Source organism: Lichtheimia ornata, assembly GCF_029851405.1.
Source record: "Lichtheimia ornata isolate CBS 291.66 chromosome Unknown scaffold00033, whole genome shotgun sequence".
In the NCBI taxonomy this organism is placed as follows: domain Eukaryota; kingdom Fungi; phylum Mucoromycota; class Mucoromycetes; order Mucorales; family Lichtheimiaceae; genus Lichtheimia; species Lichtheimia ornata.
Window position 1 is genome coordinate 87,667 of NW_026695353.1, and position 11,801 is coordinate 99,467.

An 11,801-nucleotide genomic window follows, 5' to 3' on the forward strand; every position below is an offset into this window, starting at 1 on the left:
CTTTGCTCTCTCTTTCTCTTTTCATACGAGAATCTTTTATTCAACCCCCCACTCGAGCACTGTAGTAGACCCATTCATTGAAAAAGAACAAGGATCGCCAACCGTTATGGTCATGGAAACAAGCGACGTCGATGGCAGTAATGAGCAACGCAAGCATGTGAAGCTTTTTCAGCGCTCAAAGACCAGTCTTCGACGCATCATGAGTCGTTCATCCCATACAAGAGTCAATTCATCTGATTCGTTGGGCTCTTCGGTGTCGTCGATTCGTGTACGAGAAAGCAGTAACAGTTCTTCCGAGGATACGCAAACCACTGCAACCACAACAACAGCACCTCGACTTGTGCTTCGAATTTCAGTATTGCGAGGACGACAACTGCATGCATTCGAGGTAAATAAAGTTTTTCTTGTGTATCTATGTCCGTGTGTATGTGTGTGCATATGCAACAGTATCTCGGATAGGATAATTTTTATATGAAAAAGGGGGTGTAATTCTAAAACCAAAACCAAATCTTTATTGTTGCTAGGATACGGCACCCAATTCATTTGCTGTGGTTCGATGTGCTGGACAACAACAACGTACACATGTCGTCAAGAAATCGAGTGAACCTGAATACCATTGTACATTTGATGTACGACTATCGGGTAATCGGTCTCGAGGCACGCGTCGTAGATTACGACTTCTCCTATCGCGTGGTCTAGTTATTTCGGTGTGTGACAGGGATCGCTTCAAATCTGTATATCTTGGTCAAGTGCGTTTGCCAGCTGATGAGCTCTTTGGAGAAACAGATCCGATTGCTTATGATCAAGCTGAGGTATGTGTGTGGGTGTGTGAGTGAGAAACGAGGAGATGTTGTGTTACACCCCCCTTTTAGCTGACACACACATGTAATGCGGGTTTTAGCCAAAATCGTTTCCGATTACACGCACTGCTACCAGCTCCCACTTCAACAAGATGCGGCGACGCAAACTGGAGTTGGCAGACGAACTCGGTGAACTCGAGATCAAATATGGTCTTGCGGTTGAACAAGGCACCGACCCATTGAGTGATGATGAATTACGTGAGCTATGGTCCGTTTTGTTTGAACAACCCAAGGCAACAACGACAACAACAGGAGACTCTCAGGGTGATAGTTCTTCTTCCTTGCCTTCAGATCACAATCGTGGCCAACGCAAACACCGACTCCGTCGTTTGACCAAGCGCAAGGCACCAGGCCAGCAACGCAAGATTCGTAGACGGGGTCGTCGCCAAAGCAATGATGTGGCTCAATTTTACTCTGATGTCTTTGGCGCTGTATACATTGAAGTCATGAATGCAAGAGATTTGCCACCTGAAAGAAATAGTAAGTTGATGGACACCCCCCTTGCATGTCTCATGTCCCAAAAAAAAACATCAAGTGACATTTTTGACATTTCTTCTTCACTAGTGACTCGTACAGGGTTTGACATGGATCCATTTGTCGTCATCTCTTATGGCAAAACCACTTTCCGCACAAGCTCAGTTCGTCACAATCTCAATCCTGATTGGAATGAAAAGCTCATGTTTCATGTGCGTGCGAATGAGACACGCTACAGCATCAAATTTGCCGTGTACGACAAGGATAAATTCACAAAGAATGATCACGTGGCTTGGGCGGAGGTCCCCATCATGGACATTATCAAGAAACAACCACACGCTATCGATATGACGAATCAGCACACGCCTGTGGATGCCATTGAAGCTGTCATGGAGATGCACAAGGTCGACTTGGAGATGGTCAACAAAGGACATTGGGGTGATAGCCATCATCCTACTCTCACTTTCCGCGCCAAGTTTGTTCCCTACAGCACGATTCGCAAAATGTTTTGGACAACGCTTGCCAATGCATCTGGTATCTCGGCGGATGGTCGTATTGATCGCCTTGAAATCGTTTCACTTTTGGAAAGCTTGGGATCCACCATTTCAGATGCGACGTTGAACTCGTTTTGGAAGGATCATGGCAAAGATCCAGAAACTGAAAGCTTGACAATCGATGAATTTATCAGCAGCATTGAGAATTTCATGTCCTCCACTGATAAGGATCATCGACGCCGTTCGCTCACTACTGCCATGGAAGAGACCCAATTGGGTGAAGCGGATGATGAAGATAATGATGATCAAGAAGACGAGGCACTCTTTTCGGGAGACGATGCTTGCAGTAGCGATGAGGAGATTTATATGATGGATGAAGATGAAATGGACGAAGATGAGCTATTGAACTCGGATGAGGATTATGGCAACGATGTATTGGACGACTCTTATCCAGGCTCCAGCTCTTCAGGTGTCTCTGATGATGCAGCAGATGATGTATTGCTTGAAGCCCGCCAATTCCAACCCGAGCTCAAGGAGTCATTATCAGATCTCACTAACAAGGAAGAGGATAATGATGCTGGATTGTTGCCACAAGCAAATGAAAAGGTGATTCGACTCGCCGAATGCCCCATATGCCATCGACCTTTTGTATCGAAACGAGCACAAATGGATATCGTCACGCACGTAGCAACATGTGCTTCACACGATTGGACTGCCGTTGATCACTTTTTAATGGGCAACTTTGTTACGGAGGCCTATGCTCAGCGAAGGTAACAATAACCACATTCGGCATCGGTGACGGTGATTTAATCAACCTTGTCTTTTAGATGGTTTGTCAAGCTTGTAAGCAAGGTTGGCTATGGTACATACAAGCCTGGAAGTGTAAGTACTTTGTTATGCTTGTTTTGATCATGGTCTAATATGCATGCCATTCTTCTCAAGGACAATGCAAACATCATTGTGCAAGATCGTATGACAGGCCAATTGATTGAAGAGCGAATGAGTGTTTATGTACGACTTGGTATGCGCATCATGTACAAAGGAATGAAGACGGGTATCCAATCCAAGACCGGTAAGCATCTATCTCAAATCCTGATGAATGTATTGCTAATCTATAGGATAGCCCAACGCATTCTTTCCAACATGACGTATAGACAAGGTCGCCGTTACGATTCTCCTCAATCCGTGCGTGAAATTGCGCCATTTATCAAGTTCCACAACCTTGATATGAGTGAGGTGCTCGACCCAATTGATAGCTTCAAGTCTTTCAACGAGTTCTTTTACCGCAAGCTTAAGCCAAATGCTCGCCCATGCGAATGCCCTGATGATCCAACAGTGGCTGTGAGTGCAGCTGATTGTCGCATGATGGCATTCCCCACTATCTCGGACGCCACACGACTTTGGATTAAGGGTGTTGACTTTACTATTGAGAAATTATTGGGTGATCCCGACAAGGCTGCCTTGTTTGATGGTGGATCTTTGGCAATCTTCCGATTAGCTCCTCAGGATTATCATCGTTTCCACTCACCTGTGGACGGCCGCATCACTGAAATAACCAAAATTGCTGGCCAATATTATACTGTCAATCCCATGGCTATTCGTACCACGTAAGTACTTAAAGTTTACGAATCTTTGGATCCATGCTAATAATGTTGGTTGATGCAGACTCGATGTGTATGGTGAAAACGCACGTGATGTGGTCATGTTTGAATCCGAGGCATTTGGCAAGGTGGCTGTTGTGTGTATCGGTGCCATGATGGTAGGCTCGATTTGCCTCACAGCAGACGAGGGAACGTATCTTCACCGTGCAGATGAACTTGGCTACTTTGCCTTTGGTGGCAGTACGATCGTGGTTCTATGGCAGAAAGATACCCTTACTTTTGATCAAGACTTGGTCGACAACTCGGAAAAGACAATTGAAACACTGGTAATGCTTGTTTTTATTCACACACATACAACTCTATTAACACGTATGTTGTATTAGGTCCGTGTTGGTCACCGAATTGGTCATCGACCCCAATGATGTACTTTACTCCATACCCACAACACACACACGCACATTCATCTTACGATAATATTAAAACAACCTTACTAGTTAGAATTCTTCATTGTATCAATTTTGATGGTTGAATGCGATAAGAATGGACAAACCACAATACTTTACAAAAGACAACGTGATACTTTAATAAGTGGGTGCATGATAAAAGAAAAAGAGAGAGAGAAAGAAATACTAGAGATAAGATGAGAGATGGTACGAGGCAAATATACAAGGATCGATGATGAGAAAACAGGAAAATGACAAAAGAGATTATACGCCATCATTTTGAGGATTGAGACGCACAATGATACGTCTACGTCCCTCTCCAGTGATCTTGACTTCACCTTGTCGCTCCAAAGAACGTACAGCATCCTCAAAGGCGCGGTTTTCAACAGCCACTGTACTCTGGGAATTGATAGAAGTAAACAATCGGTTCCATTCGATATTGTTGGTTTCCTGGTTGTTGATAAGATTCCGCACTTCACGTTCCAAATCATCCTGCATATGACGTTCGTGGGCACCAGTACCCATAAGAATGAGATCCATATCGATTCTACCAGTCTTGGGATCGGTGGCGTAATCCTTGATAGCCGATTTCAGCAAACGTGCTGCTTCCTCCACATCCGATACTTCTACCGTTTGAGAAAGTCTATAATGGTGTGAGTGTGAGTAATGGATATTGGATACTCAAAGTGGGATATTATTTACCTCATACGAGCGTGTGCTTCGGACATACGGATCATGGATTCAAGTTGACGCGTAGTGGCGGTAACACGGTTGCTGCTGCTACCACGATCTTGACCTTGCTTACGAAGTTCAACATACAAATCGACCAAACGTTGACCAGCTTCTTCACTGAGAACAGGTTGAATGCGTTCACGAGCATAGTTGATATATCGAGTCAATCGTTCCACCGACTAATAATTCCCAATATGAGTCAAGAGTCCAATGACAACCACTCCCTCAAAAAACTTACCAATACATCAATACCAGCCGTTGCGACCTGATCTTCCATATAAAGAGCAACCAAATGGCGTGCAAGTTGTCTATCAGCATCTTCATCCACACGATCAAGAATGAGATAAAGCAAATCGAATCTAACATTCTAGGATGAGTAACTTCGTAGCAATCAACAAGTATATAAACGATGACTTACCTGGAAAGCAATGGTGGTGGAAGATCAACGTTCTTGGGTACTGACAAATTCTTATTCCACCGTGAACCAATAGGATTGGCACAAGCACAAATAGATGTACGAGCATTGAGCGTAGTGATAATACCGGCCTTTGCAACAGAGATGGTTTGTTGTTCCTGTAAAAAGCAAAAGCTGTGAGTAGGTAATCCTTTAATCATGCTGTAAAAAGGATACATACCATAACTTCGTGTAACACGGATCGGGTAGCATCCGACATCTTGTCAAATTCATCAATGCAGCACACACCACCATCACTCAAAACAAGGGCACCACTATTACACATCATGTCAGCCTTTGCACAACACCCTTCCTCCTCATTCGAATATTACCTTTCCAGAACCAGCTGTCGTGTGTCAGGATCACGTGTAATGTATGCAGTCAAACCGACAGCAGATGAACCTTTGCCAGATGTGTAGACACCACGGGGTGCAATCTTGTGTACGTATTGCAACAATTGCGATTTACTGGTACCAGGATCACCAACCAAAAGAACATTGATTTCGCCTCTGGAAAAGAGTACACGTTATGTTAAAATCGTCTTTGGTACAATCAAATCGCTGCTCACATACCTGAATCGAGGGGAGCCGGACTTTTTGAACACCTTTTGCGTACCACCAAAGAGTTGCAACAAGATACCCTTCTTGACATCATCCAATTCATAAATGCTTGGGGCTACATGAGATGTAGATTAGCAATTGAATACAATACCGATGATCAACCATGATTATACTCACCAAGAGAACGTGCAAGTGTGTCATATAGGTTATCCATTTGAGAGATTTCTCGAACTTCGTTCTCTTCATTGATGGTCACTGCTTCGATTTCATCGGTCTCATTGTACCTGATACGGTCCAATAAGTCACAAGATGTCCCCTCATGCTTTCTTCCTTCCTTCTCACTACTTACTCATCAGGTTGGTGTTCAGTACGCAATGATCGCTCCACTTGCATACGCTTATTATCAGCACGCTTGACATGAACGACATCCAGGTATGTTCTGAAAAGTGCACGAATGGTTCTTTGGCGTGGGTTGACACGAACTGGGACACCTCTAAAGATACCAGTAATCTCTAATCTGAAAATGTTGTCAGCGACATATCATCATCGCCATTGATGAGATTCACATACCGGTCACCAGGCTTGGCAACATCCACCAAATCTTCATAAAGACACAAAGTCACGGTTTGAGGGGTCTGACCATCAGGCACAACATCTATCATTTGAGTCAGCAAACCATTCCTTGATATACATCGTAGATTTCCTTCATACCTGGAGTTTCCTGCAATCGACATACTTGCTTATCGGCAAAGACACAGCGATTGTGAACCAACGACATGGTGTTATCAGCGCCACAGTTTTCACGAGGGCAGCGTGTGGGTTCCATAATTCTTCCACGATCCACTTGAACAGTCATCGTTTGTTCACATTGCAAGCAACGGAAGAAAGCTGTTTCCAAAAGCCATGTGAGTGCCCATACTTCTTCCAATCGTTTCCAAGCTTACCTTCTTTCATGTCAGGGATCACAGGCGAGGTACGAATCATCAAACCCTTGATAGTGACAAGCTGATCGACATCTATGTACACCAACCAAGATCAGTCATCTACCCTTTCCAATAATAAAACATCATCACTTACTTTGAGGATCCAATTCTCGCATGTTGACATTTGATTCAAGATTGAAAGGACGGATTTTGAGTTGCTCGTAGACCTCATCTTGCACATGATACAAATCAGCATAGAAGGTACGAATGGTGTGATCCATCAAAGGAATGATTTCTTGAGGGTACTTGACAAGTTGGTCGTAAAGCTTGTGGGTGCCACGATAAGCAAGCAAGTTGCGACAATCCAAATTAACAGCTCCTTTGCCATCATCATGAATCTATATAAAAGTGTGAGTTCAAACGCTATCATCCTATGATCAAATGCACTTTTACCTTGCGTAACAATTTTGGATAAAAGGGTTCATTGTCGCTTGCAGTAATAGGCTGATTATATCTGATTTTGCGATCGGCGAGTTTGAAATGGGTCAAGAAGCCACGGAAGGAGTTCATGGCTTCATGGATGTTGACAGTTGTACCCCAAATAAGACGCACAGCGAGGGATGGATCAGTTTCTTGCGTATCAGCAGCCGTGTTCTCAATGCCAAGTGACGAATTGGTAGCAGGTTGGTGGGGACGCATAGGGGTCATTGGGCTTGTTGCATGGCCGTTGAACATGGGAGTACGAACAAATGTAGCCGTACGAGGTGTACGAGGCGAGAAAGGCGATCCAATGCCACCATCGACTTGTCGAGTAGGTGTCTCTGGATAAAGAAGAGGCGAGTTCACATCGTCACCCAAAAGAGAAGAAGAGAATTCAGATCGACGAAAACGAGAACAATTGACTGATGGTGATCCTGGTGTTTGTGCTACAGACGAGTGAAATGGTGCTGGCGAGGAAGGTGCAAGAGACGAAGAAAAGCCATGGTGTCTTGGTGTACGTGCTGCCACTGGTGTTCCAGGTTGTGAATCCATTGGTGTCCCACTCATGGTTGCTTTGGTACAAAAGAGAGAGAAAGAGAAACGCCACTCAGGAACGCGTCCACGTCCCCAACACGAACAAAAATTCTCGCGGCTGTTCCACCGGAGCAGTCATTGACACCACTGGTTCTAGTGAATCTACATGATACAATGTCCACCTCCCCCCCTTTAACATTAGATAATGTCATTAATTATGGTCATCATCATGCCTTTTTGCAACATGTACATATATAAAAGTTACATTTCTTAATGCCTCAATGAACGCTACCATATAAAGTGAAGGAGTAAAAGAGGGATTACTAGCTTGCCACATTACTCTGTAAATCCATATCTAGTCCACTTTAATGCCATTAAAGGAATACTACATACAAATAAAGCTACAAGGTATTTGTGTCATCTACAAAGGGCCCTTCCTAATAGCAGGCAACCGAATATAAAAGGTCTATACGCGACTTGATCATAAACCACAAAGCATTCATTTGGCGTTTGGCTTGATACTAGCAGCTGCCATGACCGCCCACCGCACACTTGTAATGTCTTCTTCGGCTTGATCCACATGATTCTTAGCCTTTCGCCTCTTTCCAGTGGCCAACAATTGTGGGTAACAGCATACGGCATTCTTGACAAGGTATTGCTCAATCTCATCCCGGGCTTTATCAAATGCATCCGCTGTTAATCGATCACGCTTGGTCAAAACAACTTGGTATGATAATGGTTGATCATCCAACATTTGCATAAGCTGCCGATCCGTTTCTTTGAGACCTGCCGAAGCATCCACTAGGATAAATAGCCTCTTCAACCTATCACATGTGTTCATGTCAACCACCATGAGAGAGAGAGAGAGCGCGCGTCCCATCCCAAGAACTTACTGTTTGCGAGTGCCAAGATACTCGAGAATCAATTCACCCCATTCCTCCCTTGATCGAAAACCGTAACCAGGCATATCCACCAAAGTGATTTGTCCCGCAATATCGAAAAAGTTGAGCGCACGTGTATGGCCCTACATACCATCTTCCATGTTAACATAATGACCCTAGTGTTATATACCCATACATCATGCTTACAGGCTTGCTCGACGTCTTGACTAGCTTGCTGTTATTCACCAGCCGGTTTATGAGACTTGATTTCTAAAGAGAGGAGGAATCTATCAGCGCGATCTCCAATCGCAAGGTGTCATGGCAACTGCCTCTTACCCCAACATTGCTGCGTCCTACAAAGGCAACCTGGCAACGTTATGAGCATGCTTATATAAATGAAATGCATTGACGATGGGTACCTCAGGATTACGGTATGCAGGCAATGCTTTTGGATCTGGAATACTGAGCAAGAAACGCGTTGGTTTACTGAATAGCTTGTTGGCTGCATTCTTTTGGGATAATGAAAGTGGTGGTTGTTCAGGGAAAGAGACTAGTCGATAGGCGCTCGTGCGTTTGGTTGCTGCAAGATGAGAATTGTGCTCACCAAAGAGCTTGACCGCTGACTGAAAGAATAAACGTTGTGATGGATGCATTTCGGAGGAAAGAAGATGTAGAGCTTTTGGCATTTGTGTCTACTATAATGAATAAAAGCTGCATTAAGGTTACACACACACACATTCTCTCTCCCTCTCTTATAATGATTGCCCTCATTGTTTATTATGTTTATAGCTTTAAGTCCATTAGGATTCTACTACACAGGTTCTTGTATTGCCAAGAGTTGCCGCTGACACGCCTAAATTGAAGACCATGGACACCCAGCAACCAAGGCACTTTGACAATGTTGATCTCAAATTGGACACCATCTTCTTCACTGCATTCAAATAATCGAGCTGCTTCAGTTTCAACCCACATTAAATGCAAATTATTGAGCACCTGAATGAGATCATTGCGAATCACACCAACCGGCTTTGTGGATGTCGTACGCATGGAGAAGAGTCCTTTGAGAAGTCCACCACCACCAATGACATCTTGAGAACTATTATTATAGCCATCATCCGATGATGAATGTTGTTGTGTTTTGCTGCTGTTGGTGGATCGCATAAAGATGGAACTAAGTTTGCGAGAATGCCCATGATGACTTTGGCGCGCTGTTGTATCAGCCGTATTATCATTATCTATCTCCTTGTTATCATCATTCAAAGCAAAATCAAGGCCTGCATGCGATTTAGCCTTTTGATGTCCTCGGCCTGCACGCCTTGTTGTCACAGGTGATGGTTGGGGTTGTTGTTGCTGCTCAACTGGATGTGGTGGTTTACTCGTCAATGATAAGGCAGCAGTGGCTGTGGCTAAGCTGAAGCTTTTCTTGTGGCCTCGTTTCTGTTGTGGTCTATGTCGTAAAGTAGTAGCTGGTTGTTGTTGTTGATGACCTGTGGATGTTTTAATTGGATCCGGTAATGGAAGGCTGCCTCGTCTCTTGTTCAAAAGGTCCATAGGCGGAATATGCATAGGCGTAGAAGGCTCGGCACCCGTTGCTCTCTCACGTTCCATTTTTTCTTTGACCAGATAATAAATGGATACCAAAGGATGATATGCATTGGGGATCGATTGAGGATCATCCTGAGCTGCTGTAAATGTATGTGAAGTAGGCGAGCTGTTGCCACCACCATTGACAAATGAAAAGAATCCACCCCCTCCGGTGCTTGATGATGTGCTACTTGTGCTGCCATTACGACTATGAGATAAAGAAGAGCGTTGTGATCGAAGTTGAATGGCTTTCTGGAATTCCTCAGACGTAATAATCTCCTCAAGCTTGCTGTTGATCTCTTCCTCTGTGCCAAAATCAAACACGGTCATGCGTCGAATCACTTCGGTATCCAATGGCAACGATAATGGTGAACGTTGCGGTATATGGTTATCCACCGGTCCATCGTATCCACGAACCATCCATGGGTGCACAAGGATATCAGACACAGTAGCACGGTTATTAGGATTGACCACAAGCACCTTTCCCAATAGGTTCTTGCATTCTAAAATGTATGTACAATTGCATGAGATGTAGGTTATACGCAGGAAATCATCATCATCTTACCCAATGTTAAATGAGCGGGATATTCAATTGCACCACGTTTAATCTTGTCATGCAATGTTTGTGTGTTTTGATCATCAAAGGGCACCTTGCCGCATACGAGGACATAAAGTACGACACCAAAGCTCCACACGTCCACTTCAGGCCCGGTATAAGATTTGGCATGCAACAACTCTGGAGCAGCGAAATAAAGTGATCCACAAAATGTAGACATTTGTGACCATGGCGAGAAGAGATTGGATAATCCAAAGTCGATGATTTTAACATGGCCCGTGCGTGATACCAAGATGTTCTCGATCTTGAGATCTGTAAAAAAGAATGCATGAAACGGCAAGTATGATGAGTTCATTGATTCGTTTCATCCCTTGCTGCTCTCGGGATCCCAACCGGTGTGTGCTCCGTGCATCTTTTAATAAACAAATCCCAACTTGCCTCGATGAACAATGGAGTTGCGATGGCAGTAATCTATACTTTGATCAATAAAAGTGCCATGTTTTCGATCGTATACAATATACCTAAAGCGCTTATGATTTGTCGTGCAAAACGTCTCGCATCTTTTTCCCGGAGTTTCCCATGCGATATGATATAATCGAGCAGCTGACCACCACTCACGTACTCCATCATGAGATAGTAATAGTTGGTGTCCACAATGATAGGTGCTTCAAGGTTGACAATGTATGGATGATGCAGTAGATATAAAATATTCGCCTCACGTAGTGTACGCTCTTGTCGATACTCGTCGTCATGTTTCCTCTGGATGATTTTGACAGCCAGCTACATAGCAGAAATTTGCATGAAACCATGGTGAGACAAAGATCAAGTTTTCAGGTACAAGGGCCATCCATCATCGTTTTCATTGTATGATTATGTACCTTCTTTTGGGGTTGTTGTTGGTGAATACCCAGTTTGACCTTGCCCATACCACCCGATCCCAACGTCGTCGTAAGGTTGTAATCTCCCACCGTACGCTTGGACTTGATGCGATCGCCATTGCTGACGGATGACGATGACTTTTTATGGCGATGATGGCGTTTGCGACCTGCCGTTGTTCCACTCAAGCTCGAAGCCGTCCTGTCTTGTTCTTCTGTTGCCCATTTGACTGAGGAGGGTGATGGTGCTGATGCAACCTTCGATAAATTGATGGATTGGTCATCCTTAGCGTCTTGTTCCAAGGGGTGTAGTACCATGGAGAGAGAGATGTTCGAATTGGAAAGAAGAA

General features: G+C 44.1%; 4 protein-coding genes across 4 annotated transcripts; 1 reads left to right on the forward strand and 3 right to left on the reverse strand.

The window, feature by feature from the left end:
• Positions 1 to 106: 106 nt before the first annotated feature.
• Positions 107 to 3,851, forward strand: O0I10_007027 (phosphatidylserine decarboxylase; the record flags this gene model as incomplete). Its single annotated transcript, XM_058487047.1, has 9 exons — positions 107 to 388; positions 525 to 812; positions 902 to 1,340; positions 1,425 to 2,598; positions 2,656 to 2,710; positions 2,771 to 2,900; positions 2,952 to 3,435; positions 3,494 to 3,755; positions 3,813 to 3,851. The coding sequence occupies 9 exons, from the start codon at positions 107 to 109 to the stop codon at positions 3,849 to 3,851; spliced, it is 3,153 nt and encodes a 1,050-aa protein (XP_058342124.1).
• Positions 3,852 to 4,136: 285 nt separating this feature from the next.
• Positions 4,137 to 7,588, reverse strand: O0I10_007028 (uncharacterized protein; the record flags this gene model as incomplete). Its single annotated transcript, XM_058487048.1, has 14 exons — positions 4,137 to 4,515; positions 4,575 to 4,783; positions 4,843 to 4,963; positions 5,023 to 5,177; positions 5,240 to 5,333; positions 5,391 to 5,567; positions 5,631 to 5,733; positions 5,796 to 5,902; positions 5,968 to 6,135; positions 6,189 to 6,273; positions 6,330 to 6,506; positions 6,563 to 6,634; positions 6,696 to 6,939; positions 6,995 to 7,588. 14 exons carry the CDS (start codon positions 7,586 to 7,588, stop codon positions 4,137 to 4,139), a joined length of 2,685 nt encoding a protein of 894 aa, XP_058342125.1.
• Positions 7,589 to 8,054: 466 nt separating this feature from the next.
• On the reverse strand, positions 8,055 to 9,089 carry O0I10_007029 (ribosome biogenesis GTP-binding protein YsxC; the record flags this gene model as incomplete). Its single annotated transcript, XM_058487049.1, has 5 exons — positions 8,055 to 8,379; positions 8,449 to 8,579; positions 8,644 to 8,706; positions 8,773 to 8,802; positions 8,856 to 9,089. 5 exons carry the CDS (start codon positions 9,087 to 9,089, stop codon positions 8,055 to 8,057), a joined length of 783 nt encoding a protein of 260 aa, XP_058342126.1.
• Positions 9,090 to 9,219: 130 nt separating this feature from the next.
• O0I10_007030 (uncharacterized protein) lies at positions 9,220 to 11,769 on the reverse strand (the record flags this gene model as incomplete). Its single annotated transcript, XM_058487050.1, has 5 exons — positions 9,220 to 10,523; positions 10,586 to 10,888; positions 11,015 to 11,047; positions 11,098 to 11,356; positions 11,455 to 11,769. 5 exons carry the CDS (start codon positions 11,767 to 11,769, stop codon positions 9,220 to 9,222), a joined length of 2,214 nt encoding a protein of 737 aa, XP_058342127.1.
• Between the last annotated feature and the right edge of the window lie 32 nt (positions 11,770 to 11,801).